This window comes from Sebastes umbrosus, chromosome 2 (assembly GCF_015220745.1).
Source record: "Sebastes umbrosus isolate fSebUmb1 chromosome 2, fSebUmb1.pri, whole genome shotgun sequence".
Classification (NCBI taxonomy): Eukaryota; Metazoa; Chordata; class Actinopteri; order Perciformes; family Sebastidae; genus Sebastes; species Sebastes umbrosus.
Genome location: NC_051270.1, coordinates 13927915 through 13950786, shown reverse-complemented (window position 1 = coordinate 13950786; position 22872 = coordinate 13927915). Strand labels below are relative to the sequence as shown.

General features: G+C 38.4%; 2 protein-coding genes and 1 long non-coding RNA gene across 7 annotated transcripts in view; 2 read left to right on the top strand and 1 right to left on the bottom strand.

Moving 5' to 3' along the window:
- The window catches only part of trpm7 (transient receptor potential cation channel, subfamily M, member 7), a 46833-nt gene extending 38777 nt beyond the window's left edge, over window positions 1-8056 (top strand). For all 3 annotated transcript variants that reach the window (XM_037757588.1, XM_037757571.1, XM_037757580.1), the window contains exons 31-40: window positions 205-233; window positions 819-872; window positions 1633-1677; window positions 1907-1972; window positions 3971-4254; window positions 4536-4618; window positions 5853-6058; window positions 6221-6272; window positions 6655-6761; window positions 7068-8056. In XM_037757588.1, coding sequence (XP_037613516.1) covers window positions 205-233; window positions 819-872; window positions 1633-1677; window positions 1907-1972; window positions 3971-4254; window positions 4536-4618; window positions 5853-6058; window positions 6221-6272; window positions 6655-6761; window positions 7068-7180 — 1039 coding nt within the window. In that variant the 3' untranslated portion in view covers window positions 7181-8056. The remainder of the gene's footprint in view (window positions 1-204; window positions 234-818; window positions 873-1632; window positions 1678-1906; window positions 1973-3970; window positions 4255-4535; window positions 4619-5852; window positions 6059-6220; window positions 6273-6654; window positions 6762-7067) is intronic.
- A 1615-nt stretch (window positions 8057-9671) lies between these two features.
- Window positions 9672-13499, top strand: LOC119481248. Its single transcript, XR_005205147.1, has 4 exons — window positions 9672-9833; window positions 10215-10312; window positions 11368-11444; window positions 12354-13499. It is a non-coding gene; the product is annotated as an uncharacterized LOC119481248 (long non-coding RNA).
- Window positions 13500-18329: 4830 nt separating this feature from the next.
- The window catches only part of bcl2l10 (BCL2 like 10), a 5085-nt gene continuing 542 nt past the window's right edge, over window positions 18330-22872 (bottom strand). The window contains exons 1-3 of one of the 3 annotated variants that reach the window (XM_037757984.1): window positions 22194-22330; window positions 20754-21218; window positions 18330-19267 (exon numbers count right to left, since the gene is read on the bottom strand). In XM_037757984.1, coding sequence (XP_037613912.1) covers window positions 19145-19267; window positions 20754-21215 — 585 coding nt within the window. In that variant the 5' untranslated portion in view covers window positions 21216-21218; window positions 22194-22330 and the 3' untranslated portion in view covers window positions 18330-19144. Of the gene's footprint in view, window positions 19268-20753; window positions 21219-22139; window positions 22331-22872 lie in introns of those variants that run through there. The other 2 variants (XM_037757981.1, XM_037757977.1) reach the window with 2 other exon arrangements.

The window sequence follows — 22872 nt, the reverse complement described above, 5'->3', positions numbered from 1 at the left end:
CTCACAAAGACAGACGTTCAAGTACACGCGCACAAACCCACAACCTCTTTTTACTTATTTGAAACCAGCACTCACTTTATTCACATCACCCTATGTGAAAGCATTAAGCAAGCTCCCGTGTAGATTCATGAACTAGACTGATATGCATGTAATCTGTTATGTTAAACTAATGTCTTTCTGTTGTCTCTGTTGTCTCTCTGTCAGGCGAGCCCCTGGGGAAGATGCACCAACAGGTAAGATGTGTTGTTTCACCGTAGTTCCCCCCGTCTTGCATGGTTTAGTTGGGTCAGACTGGTTCTGTCTGGATCAGCTGGTCCAGCAGCATTTACACGGGCACCGTTATCAAAGTTACATTTTACCTTTCTTGGTATTCAATGCGTGTTTGTCTGTGATACAATCCATACTGTAACACCATCACCAAAAACATGAGGAAAAAATATTTTTTCTCCCCTTTTTTTCCAGTATTTTTGTGATGTTTTACTGGAGAGTAGTGTGCGGTCCGATTGTGATTTGGCTTTAGCAACAGAAAGGAGAACATGTCATGTTACTTCCTGAATATTATAGAGTTTTTAGGAGGTTATCTGGGGTAGTCGGGGAATATCAAAGCTATTTAAAACCCAATACTCGCAGATATTGCACTGGATGATGATCTTTCAGTTGAAATAGAAAGCCCGACTGTTTTATAAGTAATTTTGGAACTTTGTTTATGGAAAATCATAGAAAAGGGAGTGAACTCTGCTGTACAATACTTCATTTATATATACTCTAATGTTTCTAGATGAAAGCTTCACTGTGCTTTTGTTCTTTTGTGGTTACAGCCCCAGTTTCTCTCTACACGCCTCGACACAGCCACCTCGGAGCCAGAAAGGACTGTGAGTAACCCACACTGACTGACCAAACGGCACAACCGACTTCAGTGAACATTTTTGACCCATTTATCGATTAGTTGATCAAGAGAAAATGAAGCGGCAACTATTCTGAGTCCAAATGCCAAACATTTGCTAGTTCCAGCGTCTCCCATGTGAAGCTTTTCTTCATTTTATATCATTGTAAATTAAATATCTTTGGCTTTTGGACTGTTGGCTGAACAAAACAAGACATTTAAAGATCTGAGAAATTGTGATAGGCAGTTTTTCATTATTTCTTGACATATAGTGAACTAGACAATTAATGAAGCAATCAAGAAAATAATCAGCAGATAAATCTATAATGAAAACAGTCACTAGTTGCAGCCCCACGTCCAATATTTTGCACTGTATCTTGACAGCAAGACCAATAAACTGATGATAATAAGGTTAAAATGATATTTGCAGAGATAACTATAGTCTATATTTCCTTGATGTTTTGTTATTTATGAGAAAAAAAGAAATATCCAAGAAGTTTAAATACATGTAAATACAAATGTATTAAATTTTCACCTAACAACAGGGATGACTTGCAGGGAGTAAAATTGTTGCATTGAGCTGTTCTGAAGTCGGGCAGAGACATCTACTGGTGGCTGCTGGAACAGCTGATGGTGTTTATGTTGAAGCCTGAATGATTGTTTAGTGATTACCACCGTTATCATGTTCATTAAATAACATCAACTTATTCTGTAAAAAGATGAACAGTTCTCTTCTTCTTTCTCCATAGCTATTGGCTCACCTTTCAAGCCCATGGAAAGCTACCAGTACTCAGGTGAGACATGGAGAATAAGTTGCATCATTGGGTTTTCATGTACTGTTTTAGTTTCCAAAATCGACGATTGTTTTTTTTGTTACATTGAAATATTGCATTTAATTTAGGGTGTTGTCTGTGGGTGAAAATGATCAGTGTTTCACTGAGGCAACTGAATAATCCTACAAAGTACTTTCACCTCTGTTCACCCTCAGTTGTTTTTAACCTGTTTGTATTTTTCCACCTGCAGCTGTGGAGCGCAACAACTTGATGCGGCTGTCCCAGAGCATCCCCTTCACCCCGGTGCCCCCTAGAGGTAAGTCTGCATCACGGTTCATTCCCCAGACGTGTCAGGTCAGGTGAAAACACCGCAGACAGCTCTACAAAAAGACAGCAGGGCAGTTGGAGAATGAGGAAGTTTGGATGGAGATAAGAGATGTGTTTTCTACATTGTTCTTGCAGCTGTTTGCTTCACAGTCACACCCAGTCTTTTGTGTGTTTGTGTGTGTGTGTTGTATTTTTTTGACAAGAACAGTTAAGCTTCACAATTCAGGTACACCTCCCTGCTGAAGAGGAACTACTGGTTTTAATGTTTTGGCTGTTACAGTTTTGAGTGGCAGTCGTGTTGTTGTTGCAGTTTGCTGTTTTTGTTGTTGTCGCCGTGAATGTCTTGAAGTGTAAATGCTTGTGAGTCTCGTGGTCCATGCAGTTTCTAGGCATTCCGTCATGGAGGTGATTATGCTGCATATGTGTGTTGCAAAAAAACGCATCATACAGTTACAGTATGTTTTAGAAATGGGCACCAACATGGCGACAGTTATATAGTATATTATTATAGTATTAAAGCAATATTTTTACTATTATCATTTAATCCAAAGACTCCTGTAATGTAATATAATGTAGTATGAAAACTTTTTTGCAGCATTCAACTCAAAGTTGGAGACAACTCATGATAAAAACATGAATCTATATGACCTTACAAAAGCAGCGAGCAGAAACAGTGAAGCTGAGAAAAAAAGGGTTTGAAAGTTGAAGATGCTTAGCCAAACTATAACAGATATTTAAGCTGTAAAATGTTAATGTCATGCCTTTTTAAACTGATTAATAATATTTGTCACAAACCTTATATTAAACATTTAGATACTGCATGTTTGGAACATCTAAAGGGCACTGGGATAACAAACAAAATGCTCTATTCTTTGCATTTCTTGTCCATTTGAACCAATGAGCTAGTTTTAATAAATTAACCTCAAATGAAATACATTTAAATGTCATTGAAATGTAGCCAGCTTTATCTCAACATCATGAATTCCTTCAGAGGCTGCTGCTACTCTGCTAAGCTTGGCGGGTTACATTTTTTTTAGAAGGAGTACTTTATCTGATGTTGGCCTTCGTTTTTATTCCGCCGGGCTGGATCACGTGTTCGTCGTGGTCGTTTGTGCATCTGTGTGTCTGTCAGTCCGCAGCTAATCTTTCATACTACTAGACCAATCAGCCTAATATTTATTTGTTTTCATTTCTGACTGTATTTCTTAAGAACGTCTCGTGGTTGCGGTGGTTCACAATTTGGTCTTAAAGCTTCTGAGGAACTGGAGTTGTTTTGCTATCAGCTATCACACTTCCTCTACTGTGCCGTTTCATGGCTCTCGCTGACGCACCCAGACAAAACTGTCTCTGTGCCACTTTTACACTATGCAGGTAGTTAAAACTGGCTTGTTCACATGTCTGGGCGAACCTCTTAACTCCCTCGTTGTCCCTGGCTCAAATCCAACCCGGAGACATTTTTTGTATGTCATCTCCCTCACTCGCTCTGTCCTCACATTTCCTCTCTGTCCTCACATGTCAGCCAGAAGCACTTTATAAACAGATACCAGATATAACAGAAATCTGTGAAGCAGTAAGATTTTAAGTGTTTAAGTTAGGGCTTTCAGAGTTAACGTGAAAATAACGCGTTAACGCAAATTAGTTTTAACGCCAGTAATTTCTTTAACGCAACTTGCGATTTTTAGGCTGTGGTAGACAGCTCAGTTTTAAAGCTAGAGTGAAGATACTGGCATCATATGAAACTAGAAAACTTAAAGAATCCATTGGTACCAACCATGTCATACTAGCTTGTTGTGAAGGAGGCTAGATAACGCTCCAAACTCATGCGATTAATAGCAATTAAATATTTGAATTGATTGACAGGCCTAGTTTAAGTGTGTTTTTTGTTCTGAGGGATGTGACGTAAAGCCAGCTGATTCAAGAAACATCAAACTAACGCTGTGTTTATCAGTGTGTGTTACTCACCTGCTGTTGCTGTGTGTCCCCTCAGGGGAGCCGGTGACTGTGTACCGTCTGGAGGAGAGCTCCCCCAACACCATCAACAACAGCATGTCTTCCTGGGCCCAGCGGGGCCTCTGTGCCAAAATAGAGTTTCTCAGCAAGGAGGAGATGGGAGGAGGACTCAGACGGGCCCTCAAGGTGCTCTGCACTTGGTCAGAATACGACATCCTGAAACCAGGACATCTGTATATAGTCAAATCCTTCCTTCCTGAGGTGGTCCAAACCTGGCAGAGCATCTACAAGGAGGACACTGTGCTGCACCTTTGTCTCAGGGTAGGGAGCACAGACACACCCACTGTAGACCCTCCGCTGGCTGTAAGATGTTACGCAGCACAGTTGGGCTGGGCTTCACAGACCCCCGTCTGAAACGTATAAGCTTATCTTTAACTATGTGTTGCTGTGGTTTGAACTCTTCTCTCTACAGCTTTTTGTCAGCACCTCGGTCAAACAATCAGGGTCCGTCACGTTAAGATGACAAGGTGTCATCTCTAGAAGTATTTTGAAAAGCCTTTAAAAAGCTCTATCTTAAATGCTGTTTCTCTGCGTCACTCCAGGAAATTCAACAACAGCGAGCTGCTCAGAAGCTGACATTTGCCTTCAACCAAATCAGGCCGAAGACGATCCCGTATTCACCGAGGTGAGCACGCATGCAAATGGATTTGCAGAGCACGGACACAGAAAACCTATTCACACACATATCTTAGTCATCTTTGTCATATTTTCATATCATGATATGTTTTTGTATGATTATAGATGCTATGCACTGCCAAGTCACACATTTTGTTTAGCTCATTGTGATTTGGCAAAGCCGCATCGGCATTTGTTTAGATTTTATCAAGTTGGCTGTACAACATGTGATTTATGTGTCAACGCCCAACTTGATGAACACACTTCTCTGTGTGCTAAGCAAACTGACAGCAAGCAAGCCAGATACTGAACAGACAGACATGGGAGGGGTATTGATCTTTTTATATCATCAGCAAGAAAGCGAACAAGCGCATTTCCCAGAATGCCAAACTATTCCTTTAAAGGATCAATACATTTGTAACCCTATGACATTATCTGATCATGGTTTGATTTCAAATTAATAATTTATATTTCCTTTTTCACAATTCTAAACGCACGAACGGTAGAGTCGCTTTAGATGCAATGCAGGTTTTTTAAAGACAGAATTCTTTGTCGCTGTTAAAGCCTCGAATTAAGGAGAGAAACCCCGGACAAAAACATTGTTTTTCATGCACTTTTCAATTGCTTTCAGACAAGTGGAAAGAAAACATCCAAAATACACATTTAAGTGTTTATTTTACTACTTTGTCCATTTTCAAAGGGGTCCCTTGACCTCTGACCTCAAGATATGTGAATGAAAATGGGTTCTATGGGTACCCACGAGTCTCCCCTTTACAGACATGCCCACTTTATGATAATCACATGCAGTTTGGGGCAAGTCATAGTCAAGTCAGCACACTGACACACTGACAGCTGTCGTTGCCTGTTGGGCTTCAGTTGCTAAATGTAGTACCTGTGAGGGTTTCTGGACAATATTTGTCATTGTTTTGTGCTGTTAATTGATTTCTAATAATAAATAAATACATGCATTTGCATAAAGCAAGCATATTTGCCCACTCCCATGTTGATAAGAGTATTGAATACTTGACAAATCTCCCTTTTGAACAGATAAAAAATGTGTTAGTAATTGCGATTAAATATTTTAATTGATTGACAGCCCTACTTTTAATACAAAATATAATTGTAAAAGTTTCAGGGCGATATCTTTAAGTTACATTTTTGACCCTATTCACCTGGAGTGTCCCCTTAAATGAACAAAGGAGACTTTTGTGGGAACATGAAACCTGAGTCGTCCGTGTGTTCAGGTTCCTGGAGGTGTTCCTGCTCTACTGTCACTCTGCCGGACAGTGGTTCGCTATAGAAGAGTGCATCACTGGGGAGTTCAGGAAGTTCAACAACAACAACGGAGATGAGATCGTCCCCACCAACCTCCTGGAAGAAACCATGCTGGCCTTCAGCCACTGGACCTACGAGTACACCCGCGGAGAGCTGCTGGTGCTCGACCTGCAGGGTAAAAACTCTCGAGCGTTTGTTTTAAATGGCACTTTGTCACATGGATTAAACATTAATCAGTCGTGGAGATGTAGTTCTTCTGTTTCCTGTATGTGACAAATGTGTTTAAATTGAATGTCCCTTCTCTATTGACTACCTGTTTACTTACGTCTGTGTGTAGGGGTCGGGGAGATTCTGACAGATCCATCAGTTATTAAGAGCGGTGAGAAGGGGTAAGTGAGCTTTAAATAACTTTTTCAGCTTCTTGTGGCTCAATATCATTAGGCTGAACAATTAATTGATTAATTGATAGTTAATAATTAATCAAGACATTCCCTTGTTCCAGCTTCATGAACTGAATTTCTTTTGGTTTTTGACTTTTGCTCCGTCAAACAAAAAAGCATTTAGGACTTAAAGAAATTGTGACCAGCATTTTTCACTATTTTCTGACATTTTATACTGTAGACCAAACAAATAAATTGAGAAAATAATCAGCAGATTAATTAACAATGAAAATAATATGTTAGTAGCCTTACAATATTTAATAAAATATCAACTTTCCAGCTGCTTTTTATAGTAATTTTGCACCAAATGACCACAGTGTGACTCTTGCAGATCCTATGATATGATATTTGGACCTGCCAACCTGGGGGATGATGCCATTAGGAACTTCCGAGCAAAACACCACTGCAACTCCTGCTGTCGGAAACTCAAACTTCCTGGTGAGGGATATTGACCCGCTGCAGTTCAGTTACCTTAAACTAAATTACATCACAAATGTGCTCAAAATCTTCAAGCTTCAAGGCAGCATTTGGATAATTTAAAGATCTCCTCCAGACTTTTTTTTTAAGACATAAAAATACTCTTGTGTGCTTTGGACCTGCTCTCTGAAGTCTCTCCTGTTACAGGACAGCGATGCAAATCTCAACGTAGACAAAAACAAAGTTACAAATATAAATTTAAGATTACATAAATTATAATCTGATGCAACATGTTGACTTTTCCCCCCCCCCCCCTTCTTCTTCCAGATCTAAAGCGTAACGATTACACACCAGATAAAGTAACGTTCCCACAAGACGACCCTCCCAACCCAGGGGGCGGCGTCAAAGAGACCCGCCAATCATTGAGGCTGATGCTGTGATCGGTTTAACGCATGAGTGAGTGAATGATCATGAGGCGACACTGGTCTGATTGAATTTTTAGTCAAAGCCAAGGAGCAGAGAGGCGCGCACCCCAATCAACTGGAAGAATCACACCTGCGTTTCCATGGAAACCAGTGCATGCAGACTGTATCATGTTTTTGTTGATCCCGCCAAAATGCTGTGTCGAACACAATTCAACCATCTAACCTTTGTGTTTTTTTAGTACATAAATGAGGAAAAGAAGTTTTAAACATATTTTGTACAAGTTTATGAATATATATATATATATATGAACTGGATATATCGACAGGTACAATATCATTGCAGAGGGTTTATTATTTATTAAGTTTGAGAAGTTGCCTTGTTTTAAGAAAAAAAGAACAAATCTAAGTGCATTGTACATCTGTTACAGCAGCTTCAGAGAGGACAGCCTGCTGAGATTCAGTCACTGCAGCACTGCAGTTTGCCACCAGATCATTTTTATAAATGTGTAAAGACTTGTATCACAACCTTTTATCTCTTAGTTAATGAACAGATTACATGAATTTGAAAATCTTGTAAAATATGGGCAGATTGCAATGCAACTTTTACAGAACAATGTATGTAATTTTATTGTATTGAAAGTGTGTCCACCAAAATATTTCTGATAGTTTTTATTGTTACAAAGGTACTATTGCTATATCTTTGTCATCAACTATTGTATGAGCAAATTACAATCTAGTGTATCTTATAGATACTGTTATCTGGCATGAGCTGAACAGATTAAAATATTTTATTCAGGGGAACTGACAGACTTAAGGGTATTACTGTATACATTTTGTACTGGACATCATTTTAAACAAATAAAAATGTTAAAAAAAGATTTAGCAACATCACTCAAGTCTTATAAGAATGTGTTTCAATGCGTGGCCATTATTCAGATTAAAATCATTTAGTAGTGGGCTGTGAAGAAGAAAACAACTCATATCTGAAAGATTTTAATCCACAGTTCTGATGTTCAGTATAAATTAGATTAAACATCTTTTTGCACACAAAGATCAAACTTAATTGGTGCCCAAATGTGAGGAATTGATGCTTTTCTTTGTCACTTATTTTGGATTTGGACAATTGTTCTGATATAACAGTCAATTTCAATGCATCACTTATTTTCTGAGATCTTTTTTTTGGGGGGGAAATTATTTTTATTCCTTTTTTTCTTTTTCAAACATAGCATAACAAACATAAAAAAACATAACACTGGTGCCATAATACAAAACGTTATATCTTACATTTAACATTTAATATATACATGCATATATACACACATACACATCGCTTCCCACTCCCACACAGAAACTGGTCCAGCCTTCCTCCCACTATGAGAGATAAAGTTACAGAAAAAAGAAAAAATAATTTAATTAATTGGTTAAAATTAAATGTAATGAGTACTATAATAATATAATAATAATCATGGTATAGATAGAAACCTTTAAAAAAATAAATAAATGTAAGAGAAAAAAAACAGCACATAGAAAATAATAATTAGTAGTTAAATAAATACCATAGAAAGGTGAAGTTAAGTAGATTCTATGTAAGTAATCCATTGATCCCATATCCTATGGAAAAACTGGGCTACCTATTATAGCATAGTATTTCCTGAGATTTTAGGTACAAAATGATGATTCAATTGATCAAGCTGCACTGTGTAAAAATGTTCCCATCTTAAAATATTGTGTCCACATTGAGGTGTCTGTAATACCAACCCATGTTTTTATGCATGCAGATTATTTGCCACAAGCGGTGGCTATCACTGTCCAGTAAATGTTAATTAAAAATGTTTCCATGGTTTTTGAGGCCGTCATCAGTAGAGTAGAGCAGAGCAGTGCAGTCCTGCAGATTGTTGAACATATGCCTGCAGATAGAGAGACAATGAGTCTGGTGTTTGAACAGAGGTCTCAGATTCCTGCAGGTATTTGAATCCACAGACAATCACCTCTGTTCAGCTGAACTCAGATCAAACTGATACCCTGCTCATCTGTGAGATAGTGACAGTTGAGCTAAGGACACTGTGCTGGTTACCTCTTTAATTTTGCATGTCTACTTTGGTTCACATTTTTCCAGTGTATCTTTCTACAACACTAACTTGTCCATTAAGTACATAGTTTGGAGATCTTAGTCCTGTAACTATTTCTCCACTTTGATTTCCTGCTGAGATGCAGCAGATAACAGAACCTGTGAATTTTGCACAGAAAAGACTTCACAGGATGTCCACTTTATTTGACTACACATCACCTTTTTGTTTTTGCACAGAAAGACAATTGTGGATTTTGTCCTCTGTCCTCTATTGGAATAGCATTAATGAGGCATGGACAAGAGGAATGATTAAAGCGACCAGTAACTCTTTTAAAAGTTGGCACATGAGTATTAGTACATACTGTACTGTGACTTTAATTATACTGGACAATCCTGGCAGCCAGATGCATGAACTGCACAGACTGGTTTACCCTCCCATTGGGTGTGGTTTACTTTATAATAGTCCAACAATCGTGACTCTGCATTTTATTCAGCTCATCTTCGGACTGCAAGTTCACATCTCTGCATCAACTACAGGCTTGAGGCTTAACAAACCAACCCAACAACCATGGCTAAAATCACTGTCGACATTGAATATAGGTAAGTTTATAACTTTTATATTGTGCTGATAAATGTTAATAGTTAGGACGGATTGCAATAAACGCATTAAAGTTTGGTGGTAGATTCATTTTGCATTTCAAATTAGGGCGTGACAGTGTGCGCAATAGGCTTCATATGCGCACTTATAGCCTACAGCTTTAGTTTTCCAGTTAACTAACATTAGGAATAAGTAGAAATACATCTGGGTAGACTTAAATAGATATAAATCATGTTGTCTGAATGCAAAAATAGCCTACTTTTCTCTGCATTGAACTCGGCTTCCGCTGTGCGTAAATCCATCATGGGCATGAGAGTTTCTATGTGCCTATAATATGGTTTATTCTACTAATGTGCGTTCCTTTGTGTTGTTTGGTGTTCCAGTGGCTCAGGATGAGGCTACGGGTCCGCTGTCAAGGCTTTAGCTGACTCACTCAAGGCGATCCCTGGCGTGGAGGTGGTGACACGCGAAGGGAGAGATGGTAAGCTGCTTTTTCTTTTTCTCCACTTAAACGGTCTTTATGTATGGAGGCCCAATTCTGCCACGAAAAGAAGATCAAATAATAGGAATGAGAAAAATAAAGTAGCCTACTCATACCAAATTCCAACCTTGTTTCACTTGTTCTTTTTTGTTTTTTATAATATGTTTATTGGGTTTTCTTATTTTCACAAATACAATAAGAATAATAATTTAAAAAAATAAAAAAAAACACTGGTACAGCTCCGATCAAAACATGTATGTAGGAGGTCATAGGAAATAGTCCATAGTTCAGTCAGGCTATTTCTTGTTAGGGTGAATGAGCCTAATGTGGGACATTTTTTTTGCATTTCCGATTTTTGGAATATATTCCGATATGAAGCCAATACATTAAATCCACACCCAGTACCACTCCGAAATCCCCGGGATGTCCTAATCAAACCAAAAAAAAAAGAAAATGCAGATATCATACTCATAAAAGAATAGGCAAATAACAATATAGAGTATAGTTACACACTTTTTTTGATGAACAAACATGTCATAAACATATCCTGATTTATAACTAGCAGGATTGTTTCATTTATCAGAAATTTATACCTTTAACATTAAGTTAGTCTAAACGCTAGGTCACTGACCTGTTGGTGTCTTCACACCCTAATCTGTGATTGCACACTGTCACATCCATCACCACAGTTTGTGTTAACCAATAGTTTTATTGATTTTTATTTGTTTGAGGAAGACCTACACCCACTGGAGCTGAGGTGTCCCACATTACGACAACCCACCCTATATGCCAAATATGTAAAAAATACTTTTGAGTGTTTATGTGTCAAAATCTGTATTAAAATATTACATTTTTCAGGTTTCATTGTGGTGGCAGGATTATAGTCTTCTAACTTTAAGCATTGCAGTGACATACTGTGCCCAGTCTCTCAGATAAACCTGTTTTACTACTGGCTGTAGTGCACATGCAGATAATATGTGTAAATAATGAACTACAATATAATGAAATGACATAGATACATTTTCATTTTTGCGTCTCATTTTTCGTCCCCACAGGCAGCTTTGAGGTGACAGTGGATGGTAAACCCATCTACTCCAAGCTTGGCGGTCAAGGGTTTCCTAAATCTACTGACGTAAGTGTGTTATTGAGATAGATATCTACTATTTTTAATAAGTGACTTCTTGTTTATAGTATGACATAGAAAAATAACTTGAACTTAATCAGAAGGGACTGCTTGTAATTTTCTTATGAAAACACACTTTTAGACTGCCGGTTTTATATTTTGGTGCTCTTCAACAACATTTTCCATAAGTGATAATTACCTGTTCAGAACATAACTTCGGGTTAGTGTTTTAATAACATTTCTCAAGTAACAATATATTTTTTTACATCTAGAAAACTCTTTTGGTACAAAAATGTAAAGCAGTCAGCCAATACTTTCCATGAGTCATGTTACACCCGACTGCGTTCTTCACAGCAGTGCGTTGTAGGCTTTTGTGGTTTGGCCTCCACACCCACATAGCCTACTTTAGAGAAACCTGACTTACCTAATTACCAGCCGTGACAGCGATGCTGGTATTGTTTTCACCTTGTGAGTCTGTGTGTCATCATGGCAAAATGTGGACCTGGACACAACCTAGTGTGTCAGGAGCTACCACAGAGGGAGTTTTGAGTACTTTGCCAGGTGTTTATTTGTCTGTGGACAGATTTTGTCACCATGATAGCATCACAAATGTTTAAGATGCAGTCACCAAAAATAATAAAACCATATGCAGATAAAACCATAAAAATGTTTACCTGATAATGGCGCTAAATGAGAAGTCAGAGGATCACCAAAGTGATTACAATTCATCCTGAGGGGAACATGAATGTGTGTAGCAAATTTCATGTAAATTCATCCATCACTTATTAAGATATTTCTGTTTGGACCAAAGGTGGACTGATGGACATTGACTGACAGAGCTACACTGCTATAGCATGACTAAAAATAAGCCAACAGATGAAAACAACTTTTAAAATGTTTTGTGTTTCATGTGACCAGGTGGAGGAAATCGTAAAGAAGGTGAAGGCAAAGCTGAAGTAACATGGATGAAAACTTCAATGAGCTCTTAACATTGGAAGATGGAGGTTAACAGCTGTATTCACACTGCAAGAACAATGGTTTGTTTTTTATGGGTCAGACTACATTCTCTCACAGCTGCTTATCAGAATACAAAAGTGAACTCAAACATTAAAATATGACATTAAAACAATTTAAAAAAATGTAATTGTGGACCAAAATCAAAACACCGTCAGCCATGAGAAGAAGATCAGACCATACATCTTCACTGTGAATACAGAAGATGCTGAGAGCAACTCTGAGGAGCCAGGCACTGATCTGCACTTCTATTTTATGAATGTACACGCTAAAAATCATGCGGTGTGTACACGATGCAAGTCTAGAAGCTTTTCACCTGACTCTGGAGCCTGAGGAACTGCTCTCATCATGTCCGTCTGGCATTTACTCATAAATATAACGTCTCTACAGCTGCATTTACTCAGGAATGGAAGATTTAAACAATATAATTCAATCAAACAACATATGTTTTCATATTAAGCTTTTCTCTGTTTAGATAACGCCAAAAGTTTCAGATCTGTGACATGATTGGGCACAAATTTAAAGGAATAGTTTTGACGTTTTTTGGAAATTCGCTTTCGTGCCAAGAGTTGGCTAAATGAGAAGATTGATACGACTCTGCCAGCAGCCGGAAAGGCTGGAAACCGGGTTAAACAGCTAGCCTCCCGTCAACACAATCTGCCTACCAGCACCTCTAAAGCTCACTTATTAACTCGTTGTATCTGGTTTGTTTAATCCATACAAAAATCAGAGTGAAAAAACGACAATTTGCCGTTTGATGGGGGGGTTATGTGCTGGACTCTTTCTCGGCTTGGACCAGTAACTTCCTGGAGTGTACTGGTCCAGGCCAAGAAATAGTCCAGCACATCACCCCCCCTTTAAAATGGCGAATTATCGTTTTTGCACTTCTGGTTTTTGCATGGATCAAACAAACGAGATATACAGTAACATGTTAATAAGCGGGATAATGTGCAGCTAGCGGGTCATTGTTGTGAAAGAAACCCGGACATGGCGATGCCGCACCCTGACGCAAAGCGAGAGGGTCTGTCATCGCCCTTAAGGGGTTTCTTTCACAACAATGACCCGCTATCTGTACATTATCCCGCTTATTACACGGCTACCTACTGAAGAAATCAGAACTGCGGCCATAACAACGGTCTGTTACAAAGAAATAACAGACCGTTGAACGCCGTGATTGACCAATCAGAATCGAGTATTCAACCAAGCCGTGTAATAAGTGAGCTTTAGAGGTTCTAGTAGGCGGGTTTTGTTACCGTTGAACAGAGCTAGGCTAGCTGTTTCCCCCTGTTTCCAGTCTTTGTGCTAAGCTAAGCTAACCAGCCGCTGGTTGTAACCATATATTTGCCATACAGATGTGAGAGTGGTATCGATCTTCTCATCTAACTCTCCGCAAGAAAGTGAATGATTTCCAAAAATGTCAAAAAATTCTTTTTTTAATTTTTGCGGTGGTCAGACATATGTGCTGCTTATTTCCTCTCTGATTTGGTAAAAAATATTGAACCTTTCATTGTTGGATATTTCCACAGCACCTTACAATAGCATTAAGGCGTGCATTCGCTGAATGGGTGACCACCCTGTTTAACTAAAAATGCCTGTATTTATGGGCTTGTACTCTTCATGAACTCAGACTCATTCTTTTCTAATTATCTATTTTATCACTGCTACTAAATATATACATGGACTATATCACCTGGATGATGTTTTTTAATAAAAAGCTAAGTACTGCCGTCTCTGTTACTATTCTAGCATTTTAGCAGCTAAGATAAACATTAAATCAATGACAGATGTTACATATATAATTTGACTTGGAATATATATTTGAACTTTTTAAAATAATTTACACTGTCTTTATCTAATTTGTAATGAATTCCAACACATTTTCCTGAAATGCAATAAAATATCAATAAAAAAACAATGATGATTTTCACACTGCTTATTTATCAGAGTTGTTCTAGTCTGTGTGTCGGACCGACTGATACGATCGTCCACCTCAACAGAGATCAGCCAGACTTCCTGAACTGTCCCTCTGTTTCCACCAGATTACAACTAATCGTATCAGAGAAGTCACTATGGGATGGAAATACATGCGTAGTTTCACGTTTTAACCATTTCCTATACAGTAATGTCAGTTAGGTTAATGTAATTAAAAACTATTCATATTTTATAAAAAGGGAAAAAGTCCAGAGTGCTCGGAAGTTCAAATCAGTGTGATGAAGGTGCTCTTTGGTGGGGTACACAAAGGTTAAAAAAAGGGGGGAGTTCAAGGCACTGTTCTGGCAAAAAAATAAAAAGCCTTTATTCAAATTCAATTCAATTCAATTTATTTTTATATAGCGTCAAATCACAACAGAAGTTATCTCAAGACGCTTTATATATGGAGCAGGTCTTAGACCGTACACCATAGTTTAGAGACCCAACAAGATCCACCAAGCGCATGATGAAATGCTAAAAACAATGCTGGTACATGTTCAGATTGGGTAGCATAGCGGCACAAACAGCCTTCTTCAGGGTGTTATTAATTAATATTTTATATTCTCATTATAGGTTTTTAAATTTGAATCTGTAAAGTAACTAGTAACTATAAAAGAAGTGGAGTAAAAATTATAATATTTGCCTCTGAAATGTAGTAATTAGGGCTGTCAAATCGATAACGCATTCACGCAAATTCGTTTTAACGCCACTAATTTCTTTAATGCATTAACACAATCGATCTTTCAGAGGTTGTAGCGGGCTCCGTTTTAAAGCTGGAAGATACAAGCATCATATGAAACTAGAAAACTTAAAGAATCCATCGGTACCACTACGTCATACAAGCTTGTTGAGAAGGAGAATAAATAACACTCCAAACTTGTGCTAAATTTTGCCTTTGAAAAACTGTCACGGTCATTTTAAAAGGGGTCCCATGACCTCTGAACTCAAGATATGTGAATGAAAATGGGTTCTATGGGTACCCACGAGTCTCCCCTTTACAGACATGCCCACTTTATGATAATCACATGCAGTTTGGGGCAAGTCATAGTCAAGTCAGCACACTGACACACTGACAGCTGTTGTTGCCTGTTAGGCTTCAGTTTGCCATGTTATGATTTGAGCATATTTTTTATGCTAAATGCAGTACCTGTGAGGGTTTCTGGACAATATTCGTCATTATTTTGTGTTGTTAATTGATTTCCAATAATAAATATATACATACTTTTGCATAAAGCAAACATATTTGCCCACTCCCATGTTGATAAGAGTATTAAACACTTGACAAATCTCCCTTTAAGTTACATTTTGAATAGATTCAAGGCGGGTTAAGAGTGAGTGTGTGTGTGTGTTTACGTTGGGAGGGGCCAGGGCGAGCCCATTCACAAAAGCAGAACAAAAAAATGTGTGATTAATTTGAGATTAATCGTGGACAATCATGCGATTAATCGCGATTAAATATTTGAATCGATTGACAGCCCTATTTGTAATATAAAATGTATTTTCAAAATGTACTTTATTATAGTAATTGAATACATGTACTTAGTTACCTATCGTCTGTGGAGACTTGATTATGCAATCAGAATATTTCATTGTTTTATTTTTTTCAGTGATGAAGACAACCAGGCAACCTTTTATCACACCTCCACTGTCCTGTGTGAGAACATTGAGCTGTAATGTGTGTTGTTGTTGTTGTTGTGTTGGTCAGCCTCCGAGGTCACCGAGTTTAACGTGTTGCTCATTACTCCTCGTTGGTCATCCCCCAGCCTGTCTGTAGCCCCAAGCTTATGGTTCCCACTGAAAACAGACATCTTTAAAAACAGGTCACGGGTATATAGTTTCTTTCTTCTTCTTCTTCTTCTTTCTTTTTTTAAAACCTAACCAATTTCCTAAAACAGCTGGGCACTGTAGTTTTTAGCAAACGCTACTCAGACAGGAACAAATGGGGTTTTTGTTGGAAACTATTTTCAGCCTCAGAGTTGGTGCTGTAGTGAGTATTTGTGGCAGCAGAACCGGGAATATGACATTGACTCAAAATAAACTACAGTGTCCATGTGCATGATAATAGAGGATGGCTCAGAGAAATACACTATATCAGGCTTTGGATACACGGACAAAACCTGTTAGTCTTTTCATGGGATTTGTCGACAGTAAACATATCAATCAGCTTTTGGAATGAAACAATGAAAAGCACATATATACTGTGTCTCTAAACTTTGGCTCTTTAAACCCTCTAGATTAAGTTTTAAATCAGTTCCAGTGGACTGCTGTCCGTGTAATCTCTGCACCATATAATCCATAAAATAACCCGATAATAACAAAGAGATTTGTCTGCTGTTTGTGACACACTGTTAGACTTTCACTATCAACAGGAAACACAGGTCCCCACATCAGAAGCTGCTGTGGTTCCCGTTTTCACAAACAACGTGAACGACACTATGTGTAATGGAGACACGTGTGTGTGTGTGTGTGTGTGTGTGTATATATACTGTGGAAAATGATTAGTTTCAGTGCTCTAACTGAATGAAAAGACCAACACACGGACTCTTTGTCTGTGTTAGAGAAGTCAGAGAGATGCAGGAACAATGACCTCATTGCAGTATCATGGCGCACGCACACACGCAGGCCTCATTTGTAGTGACACGTTTGTGACTTAATCTCTTCTGTATAAACATATCTTATCTGTTTTTCTTTGTTTTTTAAAGTTTGTTAAACACTGGGATACAAAGCTTCCAGTCATTTTCTATAAGTCTAGTCTATAAGATGCAACTTTAACTATCTCATTATTGTTAGTAGCTATTATAATAATAGCGATTACTTTGATTCAGTAGTAAAATATTATGTTGACACTCAATGCCACGATATACTCAACTGTATCCTGAAAGATATCCTAACACATTACTTTCCTGGTATGTTACCAAAGCCACAGCAGGGACACGTTTTGGATTATCCTTTTATTTATTGATATTTACAGTAAACTTCATACTTTGTGCTGTTTTAATGTTCTCTCTACATTTAAGGGATGAGTTAAAGCTGTTTGATTTTTGCACAAGCCAGTTTTAGATGTAACCAACTGTTGTTTGGAGGTTATCTTATGTACTCAAACATTATTTGGCTGTGCAACAGTGATGAAATAAGCGTTGTACTTTAAAATATCAAAGTACTGGTACATTGGGTGTCAAAATGGCCCCTTTCAGATGATTCTATTGTTTTACTATTACTGATGCATTACTGTGCAAGCAGCACTTTGACATTGTAGCTTGTCAAAAGTAAAACTAATATTATTACTAAACTTTTAAAAAGTAAAATCTATAACAGTGCATTATATATTTTGTATGAATAATCATGATCTTCAAAGTAGCGGTGAAATAAATGTGGTGGGGTTGAAACTGCAATATTTTGCAGCTACTGTAAGTAGAATTATAAGGTACATATAATGGCTATCTAATGCAGTATAATTACTTCAATGTTGTATTTAAATGCAGTATTTGAATAAATGTGCATTACAAAAAAATATGAGTTCCCAGCACAGCTTATTTATCAAAATAATTCAAAACGTTAGCACTTGCACACCCTTTATTCTTTATTTTGAGTTTCTCCTAACTCAGATAGTTAGGAGCTAATTTTTGCCTTAGGATGTTTTGTGCATGTTGCCTGTTGTGTAACTGGAGCATTGTGATGGTCAGAGGAGCACATCGATGGTCAGAGGAGCACAGCGGCAGACAGCAGAACATCTCTTATTTATGACAATATGTCTGCATATGAAAGGAAGGCGGATCCTTTACTATTCATATTTTCCTACACACTCCTGACCTGCTGCGAAGACATTTAGGGGAAAACAAAGCTGTAAAAGGTGACATCACCATGCTTGTTCACACGGACTTCATTGCACTCGATCACAAGAATCACAAACTCCGTAATTGCTTTTATTTTATTATAAAAAACAGTGACAAATAAATAGACCAAAACAATGTAAAAATATAATGTAAATAAGGGATTTGTGGAGGGGGAAATGCCATAGCAACGATTTGTTCTACTAGCAATATGTTTGAAGACAAATTGGTCCCTGGTTTGTTAGATTGATATGAGAAACATTTCACAACATATCATAGCACCGTTGTGTTGTCACGCTCTATTCAGCTCCATGTAAATCAGACATTTCATATTAATGCAGGACAGACTTGAAAACAATGAAACAACTGAATTAGCTGTGGATCAGTTAGAAAAAAGGGCCACTGCTTACAGTTTTTCATATAAATATAATATATTAATTTATACATTGTACACTAGAATGGCTCTATACGACATACACAACTCAGGTAAACACATGAATAAAAAGGCAGCTGACAAAATCAAAAGCTGTGGGGGAAATTGAAATGAAGTCTTTTAGCTGCACACTTGAAAATACAAAACTTTCGAGAGCAAGATGATTCTGTGCAGAAACCTGTGCTTTAGTAATTAAACTGTCTAAGATATGCAAGCTGGTGCCACTTAACTCCAAAATTTCTGAAGGCATTGAGATCATTTTTACAATCTTAAGGAGCAAGTGACAAAATGTCAGTATTTGTGTGCGCGCAAACATTCAGTTGATGAGATTACAGCCCTGAATTCACTACAGATTACGCCTGGTTTTGCAGCATTGATGTTAGAAATTCAAATGTCTACTTAATTGTGCCAAATGAAATGAGAACATGGATGAGGGATGTGTTAGGGATGTGGAGGGCTAGCTAGCGCACCAGGAGGAAGGTGAGTCCAGCGAGGCCCACGCCAGCAACAGCGAACAGCGCTGTCTTCATGGACGAGTCCTGATTCACCTCTCTGGCACTGCGGGAGAATTTACAGAGCCCCTCCTAAGAAAGAAAGAAAAACAAGAAATGGTTAGAAACTTTTCCTTTACTAGCGAGGCAGAATATTTATTTGCTACTTTCAGTTTTTCTGCATATATTGTAGGTTTTTACAAAACAAAAGAAAGTATTAGCTGCCAAAGTGCCTTCCCGCTAATGGTGACTTAGCTGACGGCTGGTGGCAATTATATTTGTTTTGGAAAATATGTCACAGTCACTGACAGCCCCCTGTTTCTCCACAAACACAGACAAATATTTGCATTCAGACGGTGCTGCTGATATCGGCAACTTTTCAAATATCCTGACGGCACGGCAGCTCTTTAAAGTAAGAAAAATAAATGTCAAAGTGTCACCCCGAAGTTAAATAGAAAAACGTGCCCGTTCTTCCTAGCAGTTTATACAAGAAGTTCAATTTAATAATATTAATTATGATGAACTAATTATTCTTCTCCATTAGTAAAACAATAAAAACTAGGTAAGTTAAATGTTGTTCAGTCCTTCCACCATCTGTGTATGTCTCCATCATGTTTTCAGACTGAAGCCACACATTCAACCAGAGAGTGCACCTGCTCTCAGCTCCAGGTGCTTTGCAGCTGCTTGTTTTGCAAGTCACACACGCCAACTTTCAATATGGCCAATGCCAAGTTCAACACACAGAAGCTTTGACTGTTACTACAAAGTCCATCTGGCTGAGCTGGTTACGTGTCTGTTGAAACCAGCTGCCAGCTGAAGAAAGGAGGGGTAAGAGAGTGTGTGTGTGTGTGTGTTTACGTGGGTGTTTGGGAGGGGGCCAGGGCGAGCCCATTCACAAAAGCAGACATTCAACTGTCGTCGTGTTCGGTTTGGTGAGGCTTCTGTGACCTTAGTCTACCCAGAGTCCATCATAACTATATCCCTTTTAAGTATTTTTTTCCAGTTAAATAAGCCACATCAAGCAGGTTTAAAATGATCTTCTAGAGGCTAAACAAGTATAGAGTCCAGTACTTCCTGACAACACAGCTTTTGTTTAACCATTACAAAACACTCTGATAACCTGTTTGATCATGGTCCTGAATGTACACCGCTGAGGGTTGTCTTGTTGTAGACTACATTCCTCACAATCTGGCCTATTGCTACTCTACAATTCACATAATCACAGCAGCCACATGAGACGCCTGAGCGCCGGTCTCAGCGGCAAACAGTAAAGAAGAAAAGGCTGCGTCTAAACTAAGCCCTGGCCATTTTTTTAAGCCACGTTTACACATAAGTCTGAATATAACCCCGAGCAGGAAGCAAACATGATACTATCGGACTAGGTGGTTTCCAATACCTAATGTCTAGAAACATCACTTTCACTTTTAAGTCTCACAGGGATTTTTTTAAAATTTCCGTTTTAAACTGGCTTACCACCCGTGAGACAATCAACTCTTATCTACAGCGTTTGTGTTGACTCAGCTCTGCAGTATCGCCTGTGAGGGACAATCAGTTTAGAAGCAGACATGTTATAACCTACCCATCCGTCATTCTCCAGCAGCCAGTCTTTCTTCTCCTCTCCCAGGTAATCAGCTATGGTCTCCGCCAGTCCCCTGCAGTATCCGGGCTCCTGTCCCAGTTCCTGCCCCTGCCCAGGGTCCAGCCCCAGCCTCATGCCCTTCTGCTCCAGCAGCTGTCTGGCCAGCACCCCGGTAAAGATGAAAATGGAAACAACCCTCCCCCAGTTCAAGTGTCCGTCTCCCACCATCTCCTCCATCACCTTCCTGAGGCTGGAGCAGGGGTCCGGCCCGCACTGCCTCAGGAAGGTCTGAGCGAGGGAGTGGAAGCGAGCCTGGTGCTGCGTCTCCATGTCCTGGGCCAGGCGCCTCAAGGCAGCGGCTGACTCGCTGGGAGGTGGAGGGGCTGGCCGTGGGCTTGTGCAACACAGGGACAGGTAGTCCTCTGCCAGAGCCAGGGTCTCTTTCCACAGCCCGCACGACATTTTCTATCAGAAAAAAAAGAGAAGACATTTCAGTTAATTTAATAAACTAAAAGGAGCCTGCTGACATGTGAGAATCAAATCATTATAGTGCTGTGAAGGAAGACAAATATAGTTTGTTGGTGTGACATGAGATCACAGCTGAAACTAACCATTACTAGAGATGCACCGATCTGACTTTTTCAGTCCCGATACCGATACCTGGGCTACCGAGTACCGATCACCGATCTGTTACTAGTGTCTAATTAATAAGCTGTGTGGAAGTGACTGGGATCATTCATGTGTAAGGCAACATCAGGCTTAACATTGCTTTCCTAACATAAATACATAGATATACTATACATATATTTACTGAACTATTTATTATTAAAACAATAAATCGTACACCAGCAACTTGGTAAAAAAACTCCAAAATTAACAGGAATTAAAATAGAAATGTAATTTTTTTTTTTTTTTAAAATGCAGCAACATTAAAAGGTCAAAACTTACACAGGAATTAAAATTCTAGTATATAAGGTATATAAACATAAAATTGAATTGATCCAGTGTCAATATCGGCCCAATATCCGATCCAGTATCAATGCATCCCTAACCATTACTTACATTATCAATTTATCTGCCAATTTCTTACTCAATTATTATTGATATTATATTATATATTATTATTATATATATTATTGTCTCAGGCTGGTCTAGAAAACTTCAGTCAACTGTGAAAATGCTCATCTTCAGATCTCTTGCTTTGTCAAACCAACAGTTCATTTTCTTATATTCAATGTTTTAATTATGTCTTAATGTTCTAGAATGTTTCTGTAAAGCACTTTGAATTGCTGAAATGTGCTCTACAAATAAAGCTGCCTTCAACCCTCACTCAACTTAACTGTTTTAAAAACAGAAACGTTGACATTAGTTTTGCATTTTTTTTACTTGAAAAACGACGTGAATTATTAGTTGATTAGAGGTGTTTTCTGTTTAACTCACATGATCGACTAATCAATTAATCAACTGTTGCAGCTTTAGACCAATTAAGCTGTTAACGTTTCTTCCAATCAGCAATTAACGACGTCACTCATCAGCTAATGCCTGCTACAATTACCTAGTAACGTTATTCTTATATATTACCACTGACCACTCTAGGTTTTGTATTGTTTTGTAATGTATTGTTGCTACCTAGCTGGCCAACCGTCAAGTGTTGACGGTCAAGTGTTGACGGTTGGCCAGGCAGCTAGCTTAACGGTCACCGCTTGTTAGCTCTTCTTGGTTAACGCGAGCCGGGATGATGCTACATAGTTAGCATTAGCTTCCCCCAAAATTAACCTAGTAACGTTATTCTTATATATTACCACTAACCATTCTAGGTTTTGTATTGTAATGTATTGGTGATTATTATGAACCAGTTTCACGCTATATAAATTAAGCCAAATGTCAAAATTAGCTGCTATGCTAGTTAGCTGCTATGATAATTAGCTGCTATGCTAGTTAGCTAACCGTTGACGGTTGACTAGGCAGCTGGCTAATAGCAACGCTAGCTGAACGGACGTTAGCTCTTCTTGGTTTAACGAGCCGTGATGATGCTGGAGGCTTAATACAGCTAACACTACGTTAACTTAATAGCCTATAAATCAGTAATGTGTAATGTGAGTGTTAAGTTATAATGTTT